General features: G+C 35.5%; 1 protein-coding gene across 3 annotated transcripts in view; it reads right to left on the bottom strand.

Moving 5' to 3' along the window:
- The window catches only part of LOC132565350 (transcriptional coactivator YAP1-like), a 34,802-nt gene extending 11,970 nt beyond the window's left edge, over positions 1–22,832 (bottom strand). For 2 of the 3 annotated variants that reach the window (XM_060229999.1, XM_060230005.1), the window contains exons 1-2: positions 22,212–22,832; positions 8,466–8,516 (exon numbers count right to left, since the gene is read on the bottom strand). In XM_060229999.1, coding sequence (XP_060085982.1) covers positions 8,466–8,516; positions 22,212–22,681 — 521 coding nt within the window. In that variant the 5' untranslated portion in view covers positions 22,682–22,832. The remainder of the gene's footprint in view (positions 1–8,465; positions 8,517–22,211) is intronic. The other variant, XM_060230007.1, reaches the window with a different exon arrangement.
- Positions 22,833–23,329: the final 497 nt, after the last annotated feature.

The following is a 23,329-nucleotide window of genomic DNA, read 5'->3' as shown; positions in this document are numbered from 1 at the left end:
TTTGATAGCCCTACCAGAGAATTTAAGCTCCAGTCTGTCTCCTCTTGATCTCAAAATAACAAATCTTACATCTCAAGTGTTCCTTTATTGTTTCTATGCATGTAAATATGTCCAATTCTATTCAATTTCCTAGCTATGGAAGCCAATTGAGACTGAGATGTCTCTCACACAGGGACAGCCGACATCTTGAGAAGTTGTATACATGTTATTGCATGTAAAAATGCAAATGGGGTGGCTTAAAGCATATACACATAAGATAAGAAAAAAATCAAAAGAAAAGATCAAGAGAATGTAATATAGTTTTAACCAGTGCTTTAAGTTGTTTTTTAAGTGATATGTTTAACATAATTTGCCAATTTCATCCATTTTAATGTTTTGTGACGTTCCAGTTAATCTTCCACATCAAGAACTAGTAAAAAGTGTGTGTAACACATCCTGAACCCTTGTCTTAAAGTTTTGGAGTGTTTTACATAATACTCTGTAGGTATGATATACTGTAATTGTTTCACATTCAGTTATGGAAATCCCAGTTGGTTTTTCTCCAAAAAAGTCCTGGGAACAACAAATAAGGTCAAGGAGATGAGTAACAGAAAGCATGCTAGCATTTCAATCATAAAATGCTATACTAACAGACTGTCAACAAAGGATATTCATAACCAGCTCTTTAACTTGTCAATTATGAAGATGTACAACACAGGATCTTACATAAGTTTTGTATCCTATTGGGCAAAGATGACAAATGCATAGAATTGTTTACTTAGAAATCTGTTTAATGAAACATTTGTAATGTCAAGGGCTCAATAAACCTCACATACATCATAAAACAAATTGTAAGATCCTGTCATGTGATTAAATTGTTTTTGGCAATATTGTATCCAACATTTTATCTGGGACATTTTTTTTTAAAATCTGAAATGCCCCTCCCCCTTTTCTTAGCTGTTGGATCTATAAAACTGTACATATATATACTAGTGAATGAGATTCATTAACTAGAATGGGATCCATTAACTAATGTCATAGGATCAAGTGAATTCCTATGTTTTAGCTTTTAAAACTATGCAGCCGTATCATTTCTTAAAAAGGTAGAAGCGTTTGGAATGATGGGCAAGGCATTCCATCATTTTCATTATTACGTCAAGTAAACATATATAATCACAGAGTATAACTAGGTTTTATTCCTTCGAGCCTGTGTCCTAATGGGAGATAACTCTTGACAGATACCATTATAGAACCTGTGTGTGTATTTTTAGATGTATCCCGCCTTGATTTAGACATTTTGAGGCTACTTTCAATCCAAAGTTTAGTTTTGATAATATTTTAGCAGATGCTGGAGGTTATTTTCAGGTGGTTTATCTCGCATGTTCTGCAGGATGTGCTGGATTCATTCCAAATGATATGACATGAGAAAATCCTACACTTTTTTTATCCATCATATTTTAACATGCAGATACATCACATACAAGTACATTCAGCCAAACAGAAGATCTACTAATGCTGTTGATATAAACCCAAACCGTACCTCACAAATATCAAAAGCTTCATGTCCAACACTGAATATGAGAATCTAAGATTATATCATGAATGTTGTCAGATTTATTTTTGGAACCTCTCAGAGATGTACATCTGTATATATCTAGGTACATTTCTATCTTGCACTGGTTCACTTAACGATGTTTAAATTGAACGATTTACCTGCTTAAGTTTGGGTTATTACCTCAGAAGAGCTTGATCCCTATGTAATGACTGTGAGGTTTCAGTGAATTTAAACAAATATAACTTACTTGAAACCACTGCTTTAAACTAATCTGTATATGGTTTTTGAAGAACTTTCAAACTGATCTTGTATTTGAAAATTTTATTTTTGGTTTTATTTAGAATATTTAAACCTGATTTATGTCAGTTAAGCATCTTTGTATATTAAGTTCACTCCTGATAAAAACACTTTCTTGGGTCTCTCTTGGATCGTGGGTCCAGGGCGTTTTATTTCATATTAATGTTTTTCATGGAAACTGTACATAAATGAATTAATTTCAGGAGTATCAAAGTTGAAAAACAGTTGAAAATAGTTTTGAAGTAAATGTGATTTTTAAATTATCACAATATCCTCCTTATGTATTAATGAAATACAAGTCTGTGATACTTGTACAACTTTCTGGTTGTATAATTTCTTTATTTCCTCTGCTGAAATGAAATCGAGTACTCCTCCAAATGTACCAACTCCTCACCTCCATTTATAATATGGCATCAATCTGACTACTACATTTTTATCTCTACTATCTTCCTACTCCACACCCTCCAGACTACTCTCCACCTAGACACAAGATTTCTAGACACCCCTCCCTTAACTATCAGTCCTATTCCCAACCCCACTAAATATCTACCCTCACTACCTTGCTATTAGCTCATCCAGAATATTCTACACTGTTTACAACCCTACCATATCTCAGGGCTCTCGATCTGCCAGACTTGGGGCCGATATTCCCAATGCAAAAATAGTATCTTTTTTTCCCATTGTAGACCCAAGTTTTCGCAATTCTAAGGAAAACACAGCTATTTTTCCCAATTCTAAGGGCCCCAGGCTCCAGTCCAAAAATGGGGTGTGAAAGCCCTGTATCTATTTCCCCACCTCATCCACTTTTTGCTCTTCAACACCATGACTTCCGCCTCCCAAGCCCCCTAATACTCTACTTCCTAATCCTCACCCCCAGAATTTCCTACCCCTTTCTACTGGCTTCTTACCCCTACTCCCAAGCCCCCTAATACTCTACTTCCTAATCCTCACCCCCAGAATTTCCTACCCCTTTCCACTGGCTTCTTACCCCTACTCCCAAGCCCCCTAATACTCTACTTCCTAATCCTCACCCCCAGAATTTCCTACCCCTTTCCACTGGCTTCTTACCCCTACTCCCAAGCCCCCTAATACTCTACTTCCTAATCCTCACCCCCAGAATTTCCTACCCCTTTCTACTTCCCCCCTAATACTAATCCTCACCCCCAGAATTTCCTACCCCTTTCCACTGGCTTCTTACCCCTACTCCCAAGCCCCCTAATACTCTACTTCCTAATCCTCACCCCCAGAATTTCCTACCCCTTTCCACTGGCTTCTTACCCCTACTCCCAAGCCCCCTAATACTCTACTTCCTAATCCTCACCCCCAGAATTTCCTACCCCTTTCCACTGGCTTCTTACCCCTACTCCAAGCCCCCTAATACTCTACTTCCTAATCCTCACCCCCAGAATTTCCTACCCCTTTCCACTGGCTTCTTACCCCTACTCTCCTTCCTAAGCCCCCCTTTCTAATACCCCTCTCCCAAGCCCCCTAATACTTCTTCCTAATCCTCACCCCCAGAATTTCCTACCCCTTTCCACTGGCTTCTCACCCCTACTCCCAAGCCACCTAATACTCTACTTCCTAATCCTCACCCCCAGAATTTCCTACCCCTTTCCACTGGCTTCTTACCCCTACTCCCAAGCCCCCTAATACTCTACTTCCTAATCCTCACCCCCAGAATTTCCTACCCCTTTCTACTGGCTTCTTACCCCTACTCCCAAGCCCCCTCTCTACTTCCTAATCCTCACCCCCAGAATTTCCTACCCCTTTCCACTGGCTTCTTACCCCTACTCCCAAGCCCCCTAATACTCTACTTCCTAATCCTCACCCCCAGAATTTCCTACCCCTTTCCACTGGCTTCTCACCCCTACTCCCAAGCCCCCTAATAATCTACTTCCTAATCCTCACCCCCAGAATTTCCTACCCCTTTCCACTGGCTTCTTACCCCTACTCCCAAGCCCCCTAATACTCTACTTCCTAATCCTCACCCCCAGAATTTCCTACCCCTTTCTACTGGCTTCTTACCCCTACTTCCATTCCCCTGAACTTCCAGACTTCCGAATCCCCTTACTTCCACAGCCCCGACTTCCTACCCCCAGCTCCCTGACTTTCTAACCTCATGACTTCTTACCCCTAGCTTCTTGACTTCCTAACCCCCTTATTTCCTGCCCTTAGCCCCCTACTTCCTACTCCCATGTGTTAATAGTCTATGGTAAAGTCAGCTGCTAGATCTTGCTGTGTGTGGCTAACACAGGTCACTTCTAGTTTTCTTCCTACAGAAACTGAGACAGAAACCAAGATAATACATTCAGACCAGAACAACATCTGGTACTGCCAGTATTATCACGGCAGCACCCAGCCAGATTTTTACACCTTTCTGTGAAATTTCCTCACAAATCTCAAAAAGCTCCTGTTATCACAATACAGTCCGCATTTTCGATGAATTTTAAAATTTCATTACCAAACAATCTTCAGAAAAACTGATGATATTTCTCTAATCTGAATACATTTGTTAATATTTTATTATAATAAAATAAATGAAAACCTCTTCACATCAATTGTGGTCTGATTTCTTAAGTAATCATTTCTTATAACTGTTTGATGCAGTATTCCACTCTCAGACCTATGACAACAAAACCTAGTTTTTTTGTTTTAAATACCGCATACAATCAGCAATAAGCCCATGCATGGATAATAAGCATACCAATGCCTTTTACTGTAGAAATACAAATAAATGGTATTTCATTGTACTGTGATAAATCCATATATATATGCATATTAAGAAATATTAAAGAAGTCAAACAAAGGTAGGCTTGAAAACTGAATATACTCCTATAGTATGAATGAATTCATATTTTACCCTAAGGTTGGAAAAGTAAGGGTAATCAACCCATTGGCTATAAATTTATTTGCACCAAAAGGGTCTTGCTTTTATGTTTAGAATAGGTGATGCACCTGTCAACACCTGTATATACACAAAAACGTAAGTGTACACTGACCCATGAAGGCTTGATTATCCTCCTGACTCTTCTATCCCTACATTACACAGCCAGTATATTTTTCACACTTGGTAAAAGGTCACCCTTGAGAGCAATCAATATACAAACACATATCCACTGACTGTCATACAAATCCCTTACACAGCTGTTTCATTTAAAGAAACCATGAACTCTGACCTCGGTAAATATATATACATATAGGTGTAAATCAGTTCAGTTTCCCATCTGGTTTTATACATTTTTAAAATCAATTTTGATTGTTATCAGTTACCTTTTTAAATTTAAACAATTACCATTGACAAGTCCAGGAAGGCTAAGATATTTTGCTTCATAATTAAATCATACTGTATCTAATTCCAAACTTGTATCAAAAGTTTCTATTATCTTGTGTTCCTGTTGTACAATCCTATATCTTCCTTAGAGAAGTTTATGACTATAGGTAGAGACAGTGTTGCCCCTATGATATCATACTCAATAAACCGGGGTGGCGTCTGGTATATCACAGACCAATAGTTACACCCATACACAAACATTATCCACACTTGACACCATTAATAAACTCCTACATACATACAGATCATAAAACAAGACATTAGCTAAACATATCAGTATTCAAGAGCACTCCACCTAATTCCCCGAGTTCAATAATCTTCAACAAAAGATCAAAGTTACCACAAACTACAACACTATTAAGATATCACATTATCTTATTGATATTTTTATTAACTTTTCTTTCATTTACTTTACGATGATCTCAAGACTCTTTTCCATAGAGTGTTGTGAAGTTTGTGAGCATGTGCAGAAGAAAACAAACTTTGGGAATTCCAGTAAAGGTGTTATAGATCGACAGTCCTGATTCTGATCCCAGAATACTTTTTTTCAGCAAGCAATTACTTCTACATCAAACATTCCTATTCATAGAATGGGCAAACAGCATAAAGGGCCTCAATCATCCAAATTACAGATTACAATGAACTTTACATGATTTTTGTTTGATATAAATAATTGTGTGCAATCCATTAAACAAAAGCAATGTCAAAGCTATCAATCAAATAACTAAGTATCATTTTTCAAACAATTCAAGTTGATGAAGAAATAAAGTAATTAGATTTTAAAATCATATTTCAATTTCTAAAGATAATACACCAATCAGAATGAGGAAATGTATCACAAAATTTTAATTCGAATGTTAACTTATTATAAAAGGCATCAGTTCCTTACCAATAAGAAAGCAACATAGTTACTTTAACTCACTGATTCTGTTATCAAATATACTACATATGGGCTATTGATGGGAAATCAGGTAAAACCCATAAACGATGATTAACAGTTAAATCAGATAGACTTTGCAACGTAGTTGATCGATTACAAAATCGGCTTGTTGTGTGTTCAACTTTCATAGAAAGTGATGCATTTTTTACTGCTGTAAAATTTTCTTTTTTTATAACTTAGATTCCTTGAATTTGCATAAGAATGAATATTGTTGGCAACTGGCATCTTTCTTATGCATAATATGAATTCCGTTTATTGAGAAAATGTGTGTCAAATCAGATGAGATTAAACAATTAGATAATAAATTAAATACAATCATAACTAATAAGTACTACTATAATATTTTGATATTAACTATTAAGCCTTTATTCCTGTAAGTGAAGTCTGAAGTCATACAGTGACAATGGTTATTATCAGACAGAGGTATATTTATATGAGGTATCTTGTATCCCAACAAGTTTTTTTTAACCTGAAGAGTTGCCTCTACCCAATCAATCATTATACCAAAAGAGTTGACTCCCTAACAAGTTTTCATACCTATAGTTGTCTCCCCTTTCAGTTTTTATATCTACAGCTGTCCCCAATCTATTGCCAATATTGTGTCAGGAAGAGAAGTGTATACACATCCATCTGTGTGTACAACAGAGAACCTAGTAACATAGTGCCCAGATATCAACAGGCAAAAAATCTAGGTTGCAACATTGATTTATAATTTATCACTGACAGTCTGAGTCACACAGAAGCTTGACTTGCTACATTGGTATGCAGTGTGTGTTGAAGAATGTATTTGTACCCGCTTCCTGTGTTACGTTACCCATGCCATGTTGAATACTATAATTTATACAAATATACACTCACGGCTGTTGTTCAAGAATGTTTACTATGTGAATAAACAGTAGCTAAACCAGGATATGTTATTCAATATTCTGGATTTCCACACACACACACTATCATACATGTAACATTTTTAGCTTTAAGTTTACATAACTTTTCATATCATACAAACTCTCCTTAATCTTTAACAGAAATGGACAAAAATTATATAAAACTTGAGGCCATATTTGACAGTTCTTCTCGAGATCATTTCCTACAAGTGATTCATGTAAAATACTTTTAAGAATAAAACAGAAGTGTTTCCTTCCAAAGAAATTTGATCCAATCAATCACAAGTTACTGTACATTCATACACAGTTAACATTTGAATGGTAGGATTGCATGATTCACAACAAGAAATATGATTTTTAAGGCGTGTACAAAAAAAACCTTGAGATTCCTACAGATAGCATGCAACAGTGCAGTAATACAGACAAATCCTACAGGACGACCACTGAGACAAGCGGGCAACACAACTGTCAACAACACAGGAAAACCTAAGCTGTATTTGTCTTTATTTCTCATGCACCTTAATAATACGTGAAGTCATTGATGCTATCAAGTATCTGAAAAATGGCTTTAAGATTACGATTACTTCAAAACCTTATCATGGTTCACTTCTCTGATAGATACAGACTGACATGCACCGACAACAATGAAAACCATGCTCTCATTTTGCTGAAATTTAATGCTTTATTCAGCTTGGTGCTATATTTGTTAGGACACATTGTGGAGTTAAAGAATAAGTGATATATTTTTCATTTAAGATTTCAGATTTTTAATACAACTATGATATAATGGTTTATTTTCATTTTTAAATTTCTGTTTTCTTTAATATTCTAAATCCAAGGCTTCCAACATCATTTTCTTTTTGTGACTTTACAACATTTGAAAGCGTTATCTGATACACCTATCCAATATAAAATTTAAATGAATTACTAATGCCATGAATAATTCTTCTGCTTAAGGTATATCTTTCAAAGAATTTTAAGGAAGAACAGCACTGCATTTACCACTGACATCAAGCTTATATTACCCAAATACCTTAGAGAATCACAGATATTTTAAATATTCTTTATCCTACAGCTCAATTCTTCTATAAAACAAATTGCCATTACTAGTTTAAGCTATTAAAGCTATATGAATATAAAAAAAAGTTAATAAAAAAGGCACACTCATTATAAGCAAAGCTCTGGAAAGGACAAGCTTGCAAGGTTTTAAAACAGTATAATTTCAATACTTCTGGTTTGTTTTTCTTTTTAATTTCAAAAAGGATACAAATTTAATATATAGATACAATATACCTTTACAATATATATAGAAAGATAAGTAAGTATATTTCAGTCTGGTTAAGATTACCATAAATACTTTTGGAATATAGATTTCCAGAATATTTGTATACAGTTTTAGAGGTGTTATTCTGACTATAAACACAGCTACAAGATACCCTGGGAAGGAGACAACATTGACCCTGATTACTAAATACATACTTGGTATTAGGTGATGAGGCTTTGTTCAAATTGTCTGGAGGTTGATTTTGCCTAAAATAAAAATTGAACTGAATCATGATCATTTTAGTGTCACACATTCTAATTTTGTCCCTCAAAGTTAATTAACTTAAAAATAGCATCAAGCAGAATTATGAATCTCAAAGTGATTTGCCTGATAGTCAGTTTGTATAAAAGTTATCACCATCAAGGTTTAACCAAGATCAGGTACTGATGAAGTGTATAGCAAATTAAAAAAGAAAAGTATCATGTACTGAATAAGCTTCTATTTAGAACTGATAAATAAACAAGGCAACTTCATTAAACTAACCAATTATTTAGGTAAATGAGTATACCATCGGTCAACTGTAACACAGTGGAAATCATGCATGAAGAACTATTATATTGTAAGAACATACAATATCTTAGTCCCGAAATGATTTTGTAAGACTGAACACCAGATATAAATTCCAGGTTCACATGCAAGTAAATCCTCTGGAAATCCATCAAGATTATTCTATTTTACTGAAGCATACCAACATCAATGTCAATGCCCGAATGATGACGGGGTCAAATGTAGCCTCGTAAAAAAGCTTTTACACCAGTAATCTATTTCCTACCCAAGTTTTACTCCTTGTAGAATACTTATTTCATTAAACCGAGAAGCCGGTGTATAAAAATTGTTCATTGTGAAAATTGGAAAAACTGCTGATAAATGGTAGAGGATATCATGGATTTTTATAACTGTAAGGGGATATATAGCTCTCCGTGCTCCAGATGTTTACTCCATCTAACCTTGTTACTAAGGTGTAGGTATCTCCAGCTCTATGTCACTGTCCTACAAAGTACCTTCTTCTATACCCCTAACAGCATTACTGCTGATACCTCTACATACATGCACACCGCACATTTGTACATGTACTTCAAATATAATATAAATAGAAAGCAAGTCCACATGCAACTCAAACTACAAACGCTGCTAGCTTCATCTCAAAATCAAATCCAGGTTATACTCAATCATCATGAATTTCTAAGCTTTTAAGATTTACATAATTCTCTTTTTGCCATATATATATACACTTTTAAAACTACATAAAGTTCACCAATTAAGAGGTTTAATTACTAGGTTCTGTTAACTTAACACTAAAAGTTCAGTGCATTTGACTTACTTTCATAAAATATTTTGTACAATAAAAAGCTGATACCCTAAAGCATTTATTTAGACCCGACAGAACTGATACACATTGCCCAAATATTATTCCCTTCTTTTTTCATGGTACTAATACAGACCTTCAACAGATCACCATAATTATTTATGTAAGTACAGCTATATACATTTTGTAACATTAGGCAATTTGTAGCGCCAGACATGACTCATAGGTAGAGTTAGAAGTTCAGGATGAATTCTGTATATTTATAACCATATCAGTAAATAGCATTGACGTCGAACCATGGTACGGCTTCTCTCACAAAACCTCACTTGGATATTTGTAGGCAAAGTCCTCAATTCTGGAACTTGAATTGGCAATTAGTCCTATTTCATTGTCTTGCAAGATATCTTCAGTACAATATATAGATATAAGATGTATATATATGTCCACTTGAAATCTTCCTCCAACCAGTAAAATGAAAGTCATGTTTTAAGAAATAAGATACACACGACAAATACATAGTAAACAGTATCAACCTGAACCAGTAGGGTTTATACCAATCTGATATTACCATAAATAAAAGGCCTGTGATTTTGTATAAACCCCAGTTCATATATATATAGGTAGCAGGGCGACCTGGTACAGTACTCACAAAAACACAGCTGTTTTCCCTGGCATTTTGCCAACAGATCAGTAAACAACATAGGTACTATGCCAAGTCATAGCAAGATATATGGAAGTCCAATTTACCAAGGCCCCCACCTCATGTAGGTATACAGCTAAACACCTTTCTGAACAGAAGAACTGTTGGGTTTGGCAGGTGATCTGGGCTTTCTAAACCCAAAGGTGAAATAAAGTCAGTTTATAACTTACTACTAAACATCTCTAAAGTAAGTTCTCCTCTTTTCAGGTGTTATCCAAAGTTTCTACATCCCATATATCTAGATAAACTTCTGGTATAAAGGCATTAAATTTACATATAAAAAAACCTATTTAATGACCAAATAGAAAAAATCATTGTTTCTGTTTTTTTTTGTTTTTTGTTTTTGTTTTTGGAGTGGGTGGTGGGGGGGGGGGGGGAGTATTTTTTTCACAATATATAGTAAACAGTATATCTGTTTGATTGTATATATTGAACATCTAGGTGAAAGTTATGCCATTGATCTACAGATTGATAGTAAACAGTAGATATATATTTCAGACAGTGCAACATGATATTCAATACCAGTAATTCATGTAGGATTTTTTTCTGATGAGTCCTGAGCATGATTTCCAAAATTTTCAGGTGTCTAGTCACAAAAAGACCTAATAGATTCTGAATATTTGAGCGAGTCCCACAAGAAAGCATGAGTCCAGTATTCAAATAGAGTCCCAAAAATCACTGAATACTCAAACTTCTCATCAAAACAATAACATATCTATAATGATAGGTATACCAAGGAACTAGGTCATCTATGACAAAAGGTACCAAATTATTATCACAAAATTATCTACTAGTGACAAAGTATTCTCCCTTTAGTAGGGTCATCGACCTACCATAATGAATGGATTGTCATAATTTATAGCCTTCTTTCTGGTAATTTACACCAGTATATCAGAAGCCTCCATGGTTTTGCAATACAAGTAGATATATCAGACAAAGCACCAGGCTTTTTACGGTTTAGTCCAAGAGGACTATAATGATTTTTCATGGCACTTCAGGATAGCCATTCTGCAGTCAGTTGGCAATTTAGTAAATACACCTTTGCACACAGCTTTATTGAAAGGCTAAATTATCTCTATTTTTTAAATGTATGAAAACCTAAGCAGGCTTAATTATCCTTATTTTTTTCACACGAAAACCTACAATGTGTTCAGTGATATGTAGATCTACCATACACTATACCAGCAATTCTTAGCATATCCTTTAAAGTATTTACTAAACAGTTGTAACTTTTAACAAAAGACTGACATCTTCAATCTTTCAGTATCTCAAAACTCAAGGCAATTTATTTACATTCCGACATTTAACATGGGAAAAACTCCCTTTCAAACCGTCCTGTTTTAAGTAATCTTCAATATTCTACACTGAGAATTCCAACCAACGATATATATCCCCTTGGTACACAATGAGATCATATGATGCACTGAAAACCTTCAGTGACCTCCAAACCACGTAGATAAGACTGTAGTATCTGATTCCGTGGTTTATTTCATGGTAAGTGAAGAAACCAGAAATGATGAGCATATTTTTGGTAAACTTTTATGAGCACCACCCTTTCCTAAGAGGCTTACAATGGTTATCATAGGGTGGTCTATTTACTAGATAAGATTTGTTTACATGCTTCTCTTTTAAAATCATCTCCAAAGAAAATTAATAGTGTTGTTGGTTTGACAAGTTCAAGCATTGTACTGATCTAAATCTTTCTTTATTTCCATGTTTTTGGTGCCTTCAATTTTACTAGATAATTTGAATGTGAAACAAAACTTGTGTTTCGGTTTAGTTTGAAAAATGGTTACAAAGACTTGTGTTATCTCATATGACAATCACTGGAATAGTGTAATATGCACCCATGATCACTATATTAATAAATGTATATACAATAAAAATGTTATACAATGTATGATTCAAACATTGTATAAAATATACAATGTAATGTAATCATAAATACAATGAAACTGTTACACAATGTATGATATATACAACAAAGCTATTATACAATCATATACAATGATCAATGTATGGATAGAAATTTCAATACAATATTTCTTACTTCTGAAAATCAGGATCAACAATATTTTGTCAAAGCAACCTTTATCTACAATTGTTGTTATATCAAGTATGTGGAATATCACTGATAACAAACATGCGCAATTCTCTTGTACGGCCAAGAGGGGTTAAAACAAGAGATCGAGAAGACGATAGAAAATAATTATTCATCTTTCTATCTATCCAAGTAATTCTTTTCCCTTTATTGTTTCAGAGCTATGATTTTGGAGAGGATCTTGTCTGAGATTGGCAGAGCTCTGAAGCCTAACCTAAAGCTGATGAATGCCAGTCTTTTCTGCTACCTATATGATACAGTTGCACAACACAGGCAGCTTATGGTTCTTAAGTAGACACTAAGCAGGGATGTATTTTTAACGGAAGTCTTTTTCATATTTCCTAAAGATGTTATCTGGAAGATCTTGGCTAAAATTATTCTGCTTTGCAAATTCAAATCAGATTCTATTGTAATTTGAATGATTCACTTTGTCAACAAAGATCACTTTCATGGCATGGCTGACAGCAGGCAGATTATCATTAAATATATATTGAAAATATATCACTTCTATGTGCTTTTAAAATTCATAACACGACAACAGTATTCGTAAAAGTGATATGAGGCCCTTTTTTAACCACAAATCTATCTAAAACATAATCTGTAACCCTTTCACATCAATACAAGCATCCTCAAGTTCTTTATGTGTTTTGTATATTTCATTTCAGATGACACCCGATGATGAAGCATCTGACCTTTCCAGGCAGCATCTGAGAAAACCCCTCGAAAACACCATTTGCTCAAGTATCTAAATCTGGCTTGACCACATCTAACAAAGTGTTGGAACCCTTAAGAGCGTAAGTGAATGTGTTTGACACTTTGAGACTATACCTGATGAAGAATCAAGCACTCCGAATTTACTTTTGAATTGTCTAACTTCTGAGTGAAACACCTGATGAAGAATCAGGCCCCTCTAGACAGCACCTGCTGAAGTGTCTGACCCCTACTGACAGAACCTGATGAAATGTCGGACCCCTCCAGACAGAACCTGGTGAAGTGTCTGATCCCTCCAGATGGAACCTGATGAAATGCCAGACCCCTCCAGACAGAACGTGAAGAAATGTCTGATCCCTCCAGACAGAACCTGATGAAATGCCAGACCCCTCCAGACAGAACCTGATGAAGTGTCGGACCCCTCCAGACAGAACCTGATGAAATGTTGGGCCCCTCCAGACAGAACCTGGTGAAGTTTCTGATCCCTCCAGACAGAACCTGGTGAAATATCGGACCCATCCAGACAGCACCTGATGAAGTGTCTGATTCCTCCAGACAGAATCTGATGAAATGTCGGACCTCTCCAGACAGAACCTGTTTAAGTGTCTGATCCCTCCAGACAGAAACTGATGAAATGTTGTACCCCTTCAGACAGAACCTGATGAAGTGTCTGATCCCTCCAGACAGAACCTGATTAAATGTCTGATCCCTCCAGAAAGAACCTGATGATGTGCCTGATCCCTCCAGACAGAACCTGATGAAATGTTGGACCCCTGCAGACAGAACCTGATGAAATGTCGGACCCCTCCAGTCAGAACCTGATGATGTGTCTGATCCTTCCAGATCGAACCTGATGAAGTGTCTGATCCCTCCAGACAGAACCTGATGAAGTGTCTGATCCCTCCAGACAGAACCTGATGAAATGTTGGACCCCACCAGACAGAACCTGATGAAATGTTGGACCCCTCCAGACAGAACCTGACGAAATGCCAGACCTCTCCAGTCAGAACCTGATGATGGGTCTGATCCTTCCAGATCGAACCAAATGAAGTGTCTGATCCCTCCAGACAGAACCTGATGATGTGTCTGATCCTTCCAGATCGAACCTGATGAAGTGTCTGATCCCTCCAGACAGAACCTGATGAAGTGTCTTATCCCTCCAGACAGAACCTGATGAAATGTTGGACCCCACCAGACAGAACCTGATGAAATGTTGGACCCCTCCAGACAGAACCTGATGAAGTGTCTGATCCCTCCAGACAGAACCTGATGAAATGTTGGACCCCTCCAGACAGAACCTGATGAAATGTTGGACCCCTCCAGTCAGAACCTGATGATGTGTCTGATCCTTCCAGATCGAACCTGGTGAAGTGTCTGATCCCTCCAGACAGAACCTGATGAAGTGTCTGATCCCTCCAGACAGAACCTGATGAAATGTTGGACCCCGCCAGACAGAACCTGATGAAATGTTGGACCCCTCCAGACAGAACCTGATGAAGTGTCTGATCCCTCCAGACAGAACCTGATGAAATGTTGGACCCCTCCAGACAGAACCTGATGAAATGTTGGACCCCTCCAGTCAGAACCTGATGATGTGTCTGATCCTTCCAGATCGAACCTGGTGAAGTGTCTGATCCCTCCAGACAGAACCTGATGAAGTGTCTGATCCCTCCAGACAGAACCTGATGAAATGTTGGACCCCGCCAGACAGAACCTGATGAAATGTTGGACCCCTCCAGACAGAACCTGATGAAGTGTCTGATCCCTCCAGACAGAACCTGATGAAATGTTGGACCCCTCCAGTCAGAACCTGATGATGTGTCTGATCCTTCCAGATGAAATGTTCGTACCCCCTACAAGCAGCACCTTATAAAGACTATAACTGTAGATGGGACCTTCATATACCCTGTATTTCATCAAAGAAAAACTTTCTTCATCACCTGTGCCAGTAGTTAACCAGTCTCCTTGTTAAAAGATGAACAAAGATGGTTTCCATGATTTAAGCGTAATATCTTATTGTCATGCTGATGGCTTTGTATAGCTCACGTAAACATCTACAGCCTTCCATATCATTAGATATTACACAAACCAGATTTTACTTACAAACATGTTTACAATAAGCCATTTTATAACTACAGCAGATGTAAACTTTTTTGTTTTTAGTCTTGTTATTTATACATGTATTTTTTACAGGTACGTCCCTGTATCTCTTTGGACGATAAATTGATGCAAATTTAATGGTCCAATATTTGACTCTCTCCTAACTTAAGTGCCATGAAATTACAAGTTTAAGTTTCCAAAACTATACGTCAATAATGATATAAACCTAGTGCATCAGAACAAGCATCCAGATACAGAGGTATGACGTTGGGGCCGACAGAGAACAGCCAAGCACCTGCATACAGGAGGTAAATGGCCTTTGATGTTGGTTGTTAGAGCTTGTGTTATGATGTGGGGCATTAAACCTGCACTCAAAATTCTTAAGGATCCAAATAACATGTTGAACATACTAGTAACTTTTCAACTCTCAACCCAGGAACAACTCTTGTGAAATATTTAAAATTTTGAATGAGTTTTTTTTTTTTTAAAGAGCTTCTGAATGAAAATAATACAACTAAATTTACTTAAGAAACAGTTTTATGAGAAAGAAAATTACATGAAAAGTATTTGTGAAAATTTTAAAGAACATTTGTAATCTGTATAATTATGACTTGTTGGTATATATGGTAAATATGAAGGTTTCATTACAAACAACTTAAAATCTATACCTATTTACAATAGCTTGGCCACACACAGAGAAGTGTAGACATGGTCTAATGTACCTGAATACATCTTTGCTATATATAGAAAACTTTGATGAAGCTCTTTTGGTGTTGAACAGCAGACTGCATAACCTTAAACAGGCTAATATCTCAAATACCCCTTTCTGCTATTTCATAACCCTACTTTCTAATTTTCCATACATTTTTTTCAAAAATGTATGATCACTATCAATATTATGTACAGGAATGTGGCACCAAATCTGGAATACTTATTCAAAGTTAAGGTTACACCTTACCATGTTTATTTTCATTTTACCATAAATCCATCATAGTATCACCCTTCATGAATGACATGTGAATAAGACCCTACCTGTACTGACAAGGTTGATATGAAAAGGTATTGATACCTGATCTCTGATGAACAGTACACAACCTACCTGTTAGTTTACACCTGTTATACAGGTACATAGCAGGTAGTGAGGGTGTGTCCTGGTCATCACACAGGTCAAAATAGGTTGTGGTTATCATTTTTACCTAAAGGTAAAGTCACAGCATGGCAGTGTATCGGCATAGATGTAAACTTCAGCTAATTGACTGTTGTATAACTACTGACCATCACTATGGGTCAAAAAATACTTCAGTCTGGTAAAATATGCAGGTCATTTTTTTTGTCTTTATGTAAGAGTGTTCATGGTGTTATATGGGTCTCATGTGTGTGGTACACTGGAGTACCTGTTTGACCCGCAAAGTAAGGATCCAGTATATCTAAACAATGAACCTATCCATGCCTGACCAAACCTGTACTGATGATGACACAATTAGTTTACCTGTACAAAGTCCTGATTGTAAATATTAGCCTGCCATAGACAGCCATAGGGGTCAGGGATTAAGGGACAGTTAACACCTGTACCTGATGAGTCAGTCCACATGAAAGGACTAGACAATCTTGACCATCAACTGGACAACATCAAAAGGTCAATGATAACAGCTATTCACTTGTGTAAATTAACAAGATTAGTCATTTATTGCTTGACTGACATGTAAATGTCATATATTTACAGATAGTGCATCAAAAAAGTCTAACTTCCTTTTTCATGTTTTTGAAACTGGATATTGATGTGCACTTAAAATTAACATATTTAAACTGCAAACTATTGTAAGTTGTTTGTCTATTCAAATGACAATTTATAATATCAAACATTAATTTCAAAGGTAGTAACTCAGAAATATTTAATCTTTTACAGATTTAAAACAAAACTAAGTTGATACATTAAAATAAAATCACCTTAATTAGGTCATCAGCCTTGGTGATCTAATGTAATCAAATATAACAAGCAATGCTGTATATAAGTCTTATAAAAATCCTCATTCTAAACAGCAATTAATAGGAATAAATACAGATTCAAGAAAATAAGTATTGCCGTATATGATCTCAGCTCTTGATTACAGGAGAGTCAGCTGAAATCTTGAAACCGGAAAGGCAGCAATTAGTAAAGATAAAATTACAGGAACATTTGTTCAGGTTTATTCTTCAATACTTTCTGAATGGGGCCAATGGCCTTGGACTTTGGATAGGAATATAATATCTCAAATTGTGAAAAGAAACAAAAAAGAAATATGTTCAAATTTAAAATTTAATCATAATACATTTGTGTATCTCTGTGATGTGTTGCTCACATATTTTGTCAAAGCAAATAAAAAACCATCTGAACCTAAGGTTGACTTTCAAAAATTGTTCAATGGACAGCAACATCAAATATGTATTGTCACTTTGTTCTGCTAATATTATTTTGGTAATTTTAATGAGTCCAGATTCATAAGATAACAAAGGGTTTGCCATTGGGAATGGGACACATATTCTGTCCAAAATCCTGCAGAAAAATAAATCTGAATTATCTTTTTAAAATTGTTTTAGGAAAGTAATATGATACAACTTCATTTCACACTTTACAGTGAATGTTTCATTTTCTATTTGTTAAATCTATGAGGAAAGGCCAGTAATGTAGCTAGCAGAAACAAGTATCTGCATTAACGTTACAAGAAAACATGTAATATATCATACATTGAAAAAAGAAATTCCAATGAACAGGAAACTTGATTTTTGTCAATAACTATAGCACACCTGTACAGGTACATACATACAACACTTGAATCATGACTTGCTAAACGTGCCTCAAAATTCCTCACCACACCTGGTATGGGACTAAAAGGGACAAAATCAAGAGCAAAACAAACAAAGTTTATAGAAGGTCATATTCATTGCTCAGCATCTAAGGACCTCAGGGAAATAAGAATTACAAATATTTCATTCATCCTTTTGAAAATCCTCTATTTTTGGATCAAAAATTTCATAACTAACATTTGAAAATTAAGTCATCATATCTAAAGACTATATTTGAATGCTATCATCCACATAAAATGATAAATATTACTTTGTTTTGAAGTATCATGCATACTATTGCCTCTCGTTACACTGTGAATTTACCATAACTTAAAAACTTATCCAAACTAACAATTTTGCAATTTCTTCAACTTAATATAATATTTGACATGAAGTATCCTCTTTACCAAACAAATTTGATACAATTATATATCATAATGTACCCCCAATCAAAACTAAAACAATGTAACTGTTGTTTTCCCTCTAGAATATCGGCTTTTTAATTTGAACCCCTCTTGTTACTATTAATCTATTTGAACTCTTATTGTATTTGCTCAATAAACCGTTAGTAAATAATGAAGACAAGTATCAAGAGATGAACACTATTACAGAAGACTTTTACAACATTAAATCATGAGATAATCATCAGGTTTAGCCATTCACCTCCACCTGTAAACAATAAAATGATACCATTACAAAGCAAAGCTCTAGCAGCCATTACCAATTAACCACAAGAAAATTAAACAAAACATGTAAATATCCTTTGTACATTCACCTTTACCTCAAAACGAGGATTGATCAACAAAGACTTCAAAGAAATGTCTTCTTTCATCTACTTCTTGAGGAATAATTACAGAATAATATAATTACATGATCATGAGGCTGTTATTACAGACAACATCATGCTGAATTTATTAATACCGCACAAAATCCAACGTGTACAGATATACACTTTCATAAAGTTTTGCTTTAGCATGTGGTCCATGGTGCTGCTAAAGTACAACTCAGAATTTGGTCAATCATTCTAAGATTTAGGTATCTAACCTTACCTGTATGGTTCATATTTGCTTTTCATACCAAAATGCATTTACACTAATACTGAGTAAAAACCTTGAAAATATTACAATTTGTTCTCAATCAAATTCCTTTTTTGCTGATTATGTAATGTTGGAACCAACATTTCAGCCAATGACAGCTCCAGACAAAACCACACCATTTCTCATGCCATATATTTTGTGTGTGAATTGTTGTAAAAAGTAGGTCTGTGCCCCTCTCTAATCACCACCCTCCTTCAACTGTATGCTCTGTGTGGCATGAAAGATAAGCCTCTCCACCCTCTTATCTAGTCCTGCAGAACACAATTTGATGACTCAAGCATCTTATCTGGTGCAATCATTGATGCATCGCTAGCGATGATCCAACCTATGTACACCACACTTTCAAAAACAATGCACTACAAGAACTTTAGGAAAACTTTGATAAACTTGGCTAAATGAAATTGTTCATATTGTAGATTATGTTTCAAGTTAATAAGTCACTTCAATATTTTTGTTCATTGTTTGATCCACTACATATTCAATCTACCTCCAATCCTACAAAGCTAAAATTTTGATTTTGGTTAATCATCCAAACAAAAACTTAAATATTTAAGTAATTAACCAAAATATTTTATCCACATATAAATAGCATATGTCATTTTGTGTTTGTGGTTTTATCTAGCTTTTACAAATTCCTCCTTCAACTCTTTCTTCTTGAGCTGGAAAGAAGTCAAAGTATATAAGTAATTCTAAATCTTGTTTTCAAATTTCATTTCCAATTCTTAACATAAACACTTATACAGCCTTGAATTCAAAATTGAGAAGTGAAACATTACATGTACTCATAAGGACAAGTCTTGATCCAATAGTAAAAAAATAAACATTGGAAAAGTAAATTTAATTTGCTAATAAAACATTATTGTACAACAACCATGTACTATCCAGGATTAAACTAAGAAAAAAGTTGGAGTTCACTAAGGGTCAAATCAAAGGCCTGAATTTGTACATATTAAATAGCTGATTCCAGCCTAATATATTCTAACATTCTACTTGACCAATCTTTCTTCAGATCAGCATTATTGAACAGCAGATAAAACATGCAACCTTTTTGAGTTTGTTCATCTTTAAGAAAATATACCTCACACCAAAATCAGGTAACACTAAAAGCCTGTAAGGGGACAAACACCCCTTTCAAACAGTGTAAAGTAACATGTAATTCACTATGGTTGACAACACCTCAAAATGACAGACCACTATGTCATCCGATATGGGGAGGAAAGACAGGGCATTGTCCTACTTGTCTGACCTTGCCAGTCTAACTTCATAGGGTCACTACGGTCATATTCAAAGATTTTTTCTTTTAAACTCATCAAATGAAAAATCTACTACTCAAAAACAAGACATGAAAGAGTTGTTTTAACAATATTTACTGGTTTGGTAATTTGTATGATTTGTAAAGAAACATATATTCTTAAATGTCGCGTATTTTTACATACACCTTGTAGGAGCAACAGATTCTTTAGAAAGATGTTATTTTCAGTCTCCCTATACTATTTCTGTATGATACAGGTTAGAAATCACAGATGGTCAATGTCAATGAATTAATCCACTAATTTTGGTGAGACAATTACTAGAGATATATTTAAAAACATGTATTATATGTATTGCAAATGTGTGATATGGGTGTGGTTTAAAATGATAAATATCTGCTCGAGTATAGTTTGACTACAATACCACACAACTGTGGGACAGAAAATGGGGTGCAGATATTCAGTAAAAGTAAAATAATACTGGTGATTGAGGATGGAAAATGTTCAGGATTTAAACTTTTACGTTTTAAGTCCTTTTCAAAGAAAATGTCACATTATCACACAAAATAGCTATCTACAATGCATCAATCTGTGGTCAGTTAAATAGTTTTGAAAATTGGCATTTTTAGTTCCATCATATAATTTGATGTTTTCACATACAGGTGTTGTATACACAAACTCTCTAATAACCTGACTGCTGACAACACATTTGCTTGAAATTTGGTTTATACAGCTTAATTTTCTGGTGATAGTTTTTCCTTATTATGTGTGGGTCTTTTTCACATAAACAATTAAACTTGTCAAGGTATTTCTTATCAAAAAACTCATTCTGTGTTTGATGATTGTATGCAGAGCAAAGCTTATAGTACTAAAGTGGGTTTAACAGCTTAAGACACACACAGCACATATTTTTCTATTGTCTCCTAAAAATATGACACATTCCAAACATAATAAAATTATCAAAGTTGTTTTACACACAGTAACACACCTCAATAAGTTGAACTATGGAATGTATTTTCAATATAATCCTTTCATGTTTGTTCAATATAATCAGACTCTACAATTTATTTCCAAGTACTATGTGCTGTTAGTTTACAAGATTAAGGTTTCATGGAAAAACACACCTTGCTTTTTCTTATAAATAATAACAATAACATGGTACATTTGACATAATTGGCAATGTAAAATCCTGTATTAATGCCACCAACAATGAATTATCTTTTATCTAAATATTGTCAAGGTCAATGATTAAATTTTAATCATGATCAGTGATAAATACTGATAAATACCTGTACAAATACAGGCAATTTACCATACACAATTCTCACATGAACTGACACATGATTTCGTTAAATTAAAAAGCCATGAACAAGTCACAACTGTGAGTTTTTCCTAAGATATCCCCAATAAATGTTTCCTTACATTTTGAAATTGAAATCAAATTATAAGCTTAAACATGCCAAATACAAAGCTGACATTTAAATTCATATCATAGACCTGACCTGAAGACATAAATTACCTGATGACTGTAAAAGTATTTAAACAATTACTTTCCATTTCGTAAATAGTAATAAGAACAATTACCGAGATCACACTGAACTTTGTTTCCACACACAAGTGCTAAGCCATATGTGTACACGGTCCAATACACATACACGCACATTCATCACTCTAGTTACAGTTATCTTTATATTGATTGATGATTATAACCAGCACGTTGTAAATATTTAAACACAATTTCATACATGAATTTTAAGTAAATTGCATATAAATAGCAATACACATTCCAATACACACACGTGCACAGACTTACTTTAGATAATATCGCTGACCATCAGGCATCTTCGCCATTTCCCATCCCGGGGGGAGGGGCTCGTTGTCAAGGAGAGCGTCACACGAATGCTGTCGGGCGTGGTGTGGCGAGGGTTGGGGAGGGCCCTGGGGGACTGGTGAAAGAGTCTGTTGTAAACTGGCTGGGGACGAGTGAGCTCTCATATGAGCTATTTGAAGATTGCCCTGAGACGGTCCGACCCCCGACGGGTGACCGGGGTATCCCCCGGTCGAGTCATTACTGCCCTGTTTCATATGCTGAACCGGCCGTTGGGGCTGGTCAGGGGGTTTCCAAAAAGAAGCTGGCAGTTTTCTCATACGGAGTGGAATCTGCCCACTTTGTCCAGATTTGGGGTTCATGGCGGCACTGAATAGTGCTTCAAGTTCGCTCCCACTATCCTCACGGACATGAACAACCTGGGTTCCTTTCCGCTCCGTCTGGTCCTGCGACATTTTGTCGACGGGCAAGCACAACACAGCAAGGAAAGGAAGTGTCAATATGACCTACTGCAGCAGTATAATCCCACCATAAGCGAAAACACTACGTAAATCCTGAAGTTTTCCTGGGGAACTTTTCAGTAATGGAGGACACCATTAACTCTGGTCGAAAATTTTGCCTTGATGACCGTGCAACACCTAATTTTGACAGGTTCCCTTCCTGCGCGGGACAAAATAGTTCTCCAAAAAATATATGTTTACAGTATAATTAAGAATTAATCAGGGATTAGAACAATTGAATTATCATCTAACATAGAAATGTATGTAAGAAAGAATAGATAAAATCTAATTTATATCCCTTTTCAATATGTTTATATATACAATCCGGATCGGACTTATTTTGCTTCAAATGTGCTTAGGCCGGCGTAGAAATCCATGTTTTGACGTCACTCGGAAACGTTTACTCAACCTTGTTAATTTGTTACTCTTGTGTGTAAACTACTGTGCAGAAAACTTCTCAGGGTTGAAATAAACTTGATGTTAAGTCGGAAAGGGATTAAACACTGTCTCTTATCACCAGAAATGTAACGATGTATACAAAATCATTTACCGTAGAAGTTTCACCTAGAGGTATACAAACACGCCTATTAAGCCCCTTGCCAT

The sequence above is a fragment of the Ylistrum balloti genome, unplaced genomic scaffold (assembly GCF_031769215.1).
Source record: "Ylistrum balloti isolate Yb309-2 unplaced genomic scaffold, AGI_CSIRO_Ybal_v1 Utg369576, whole genome shotgun sequence".
Classification (NCBI taxonomy): Eukaryota; Metazoa; Mollusca; class Bivalvia; order Pectinida; family Pectinidae; genus Ylistrum; species Ylistrum balloti.
The sequence above is the reverse complement of the archived record's forward strand: the minus strand, read 5'-3'. Positions and strand labels throughout refer to the sequence as shown.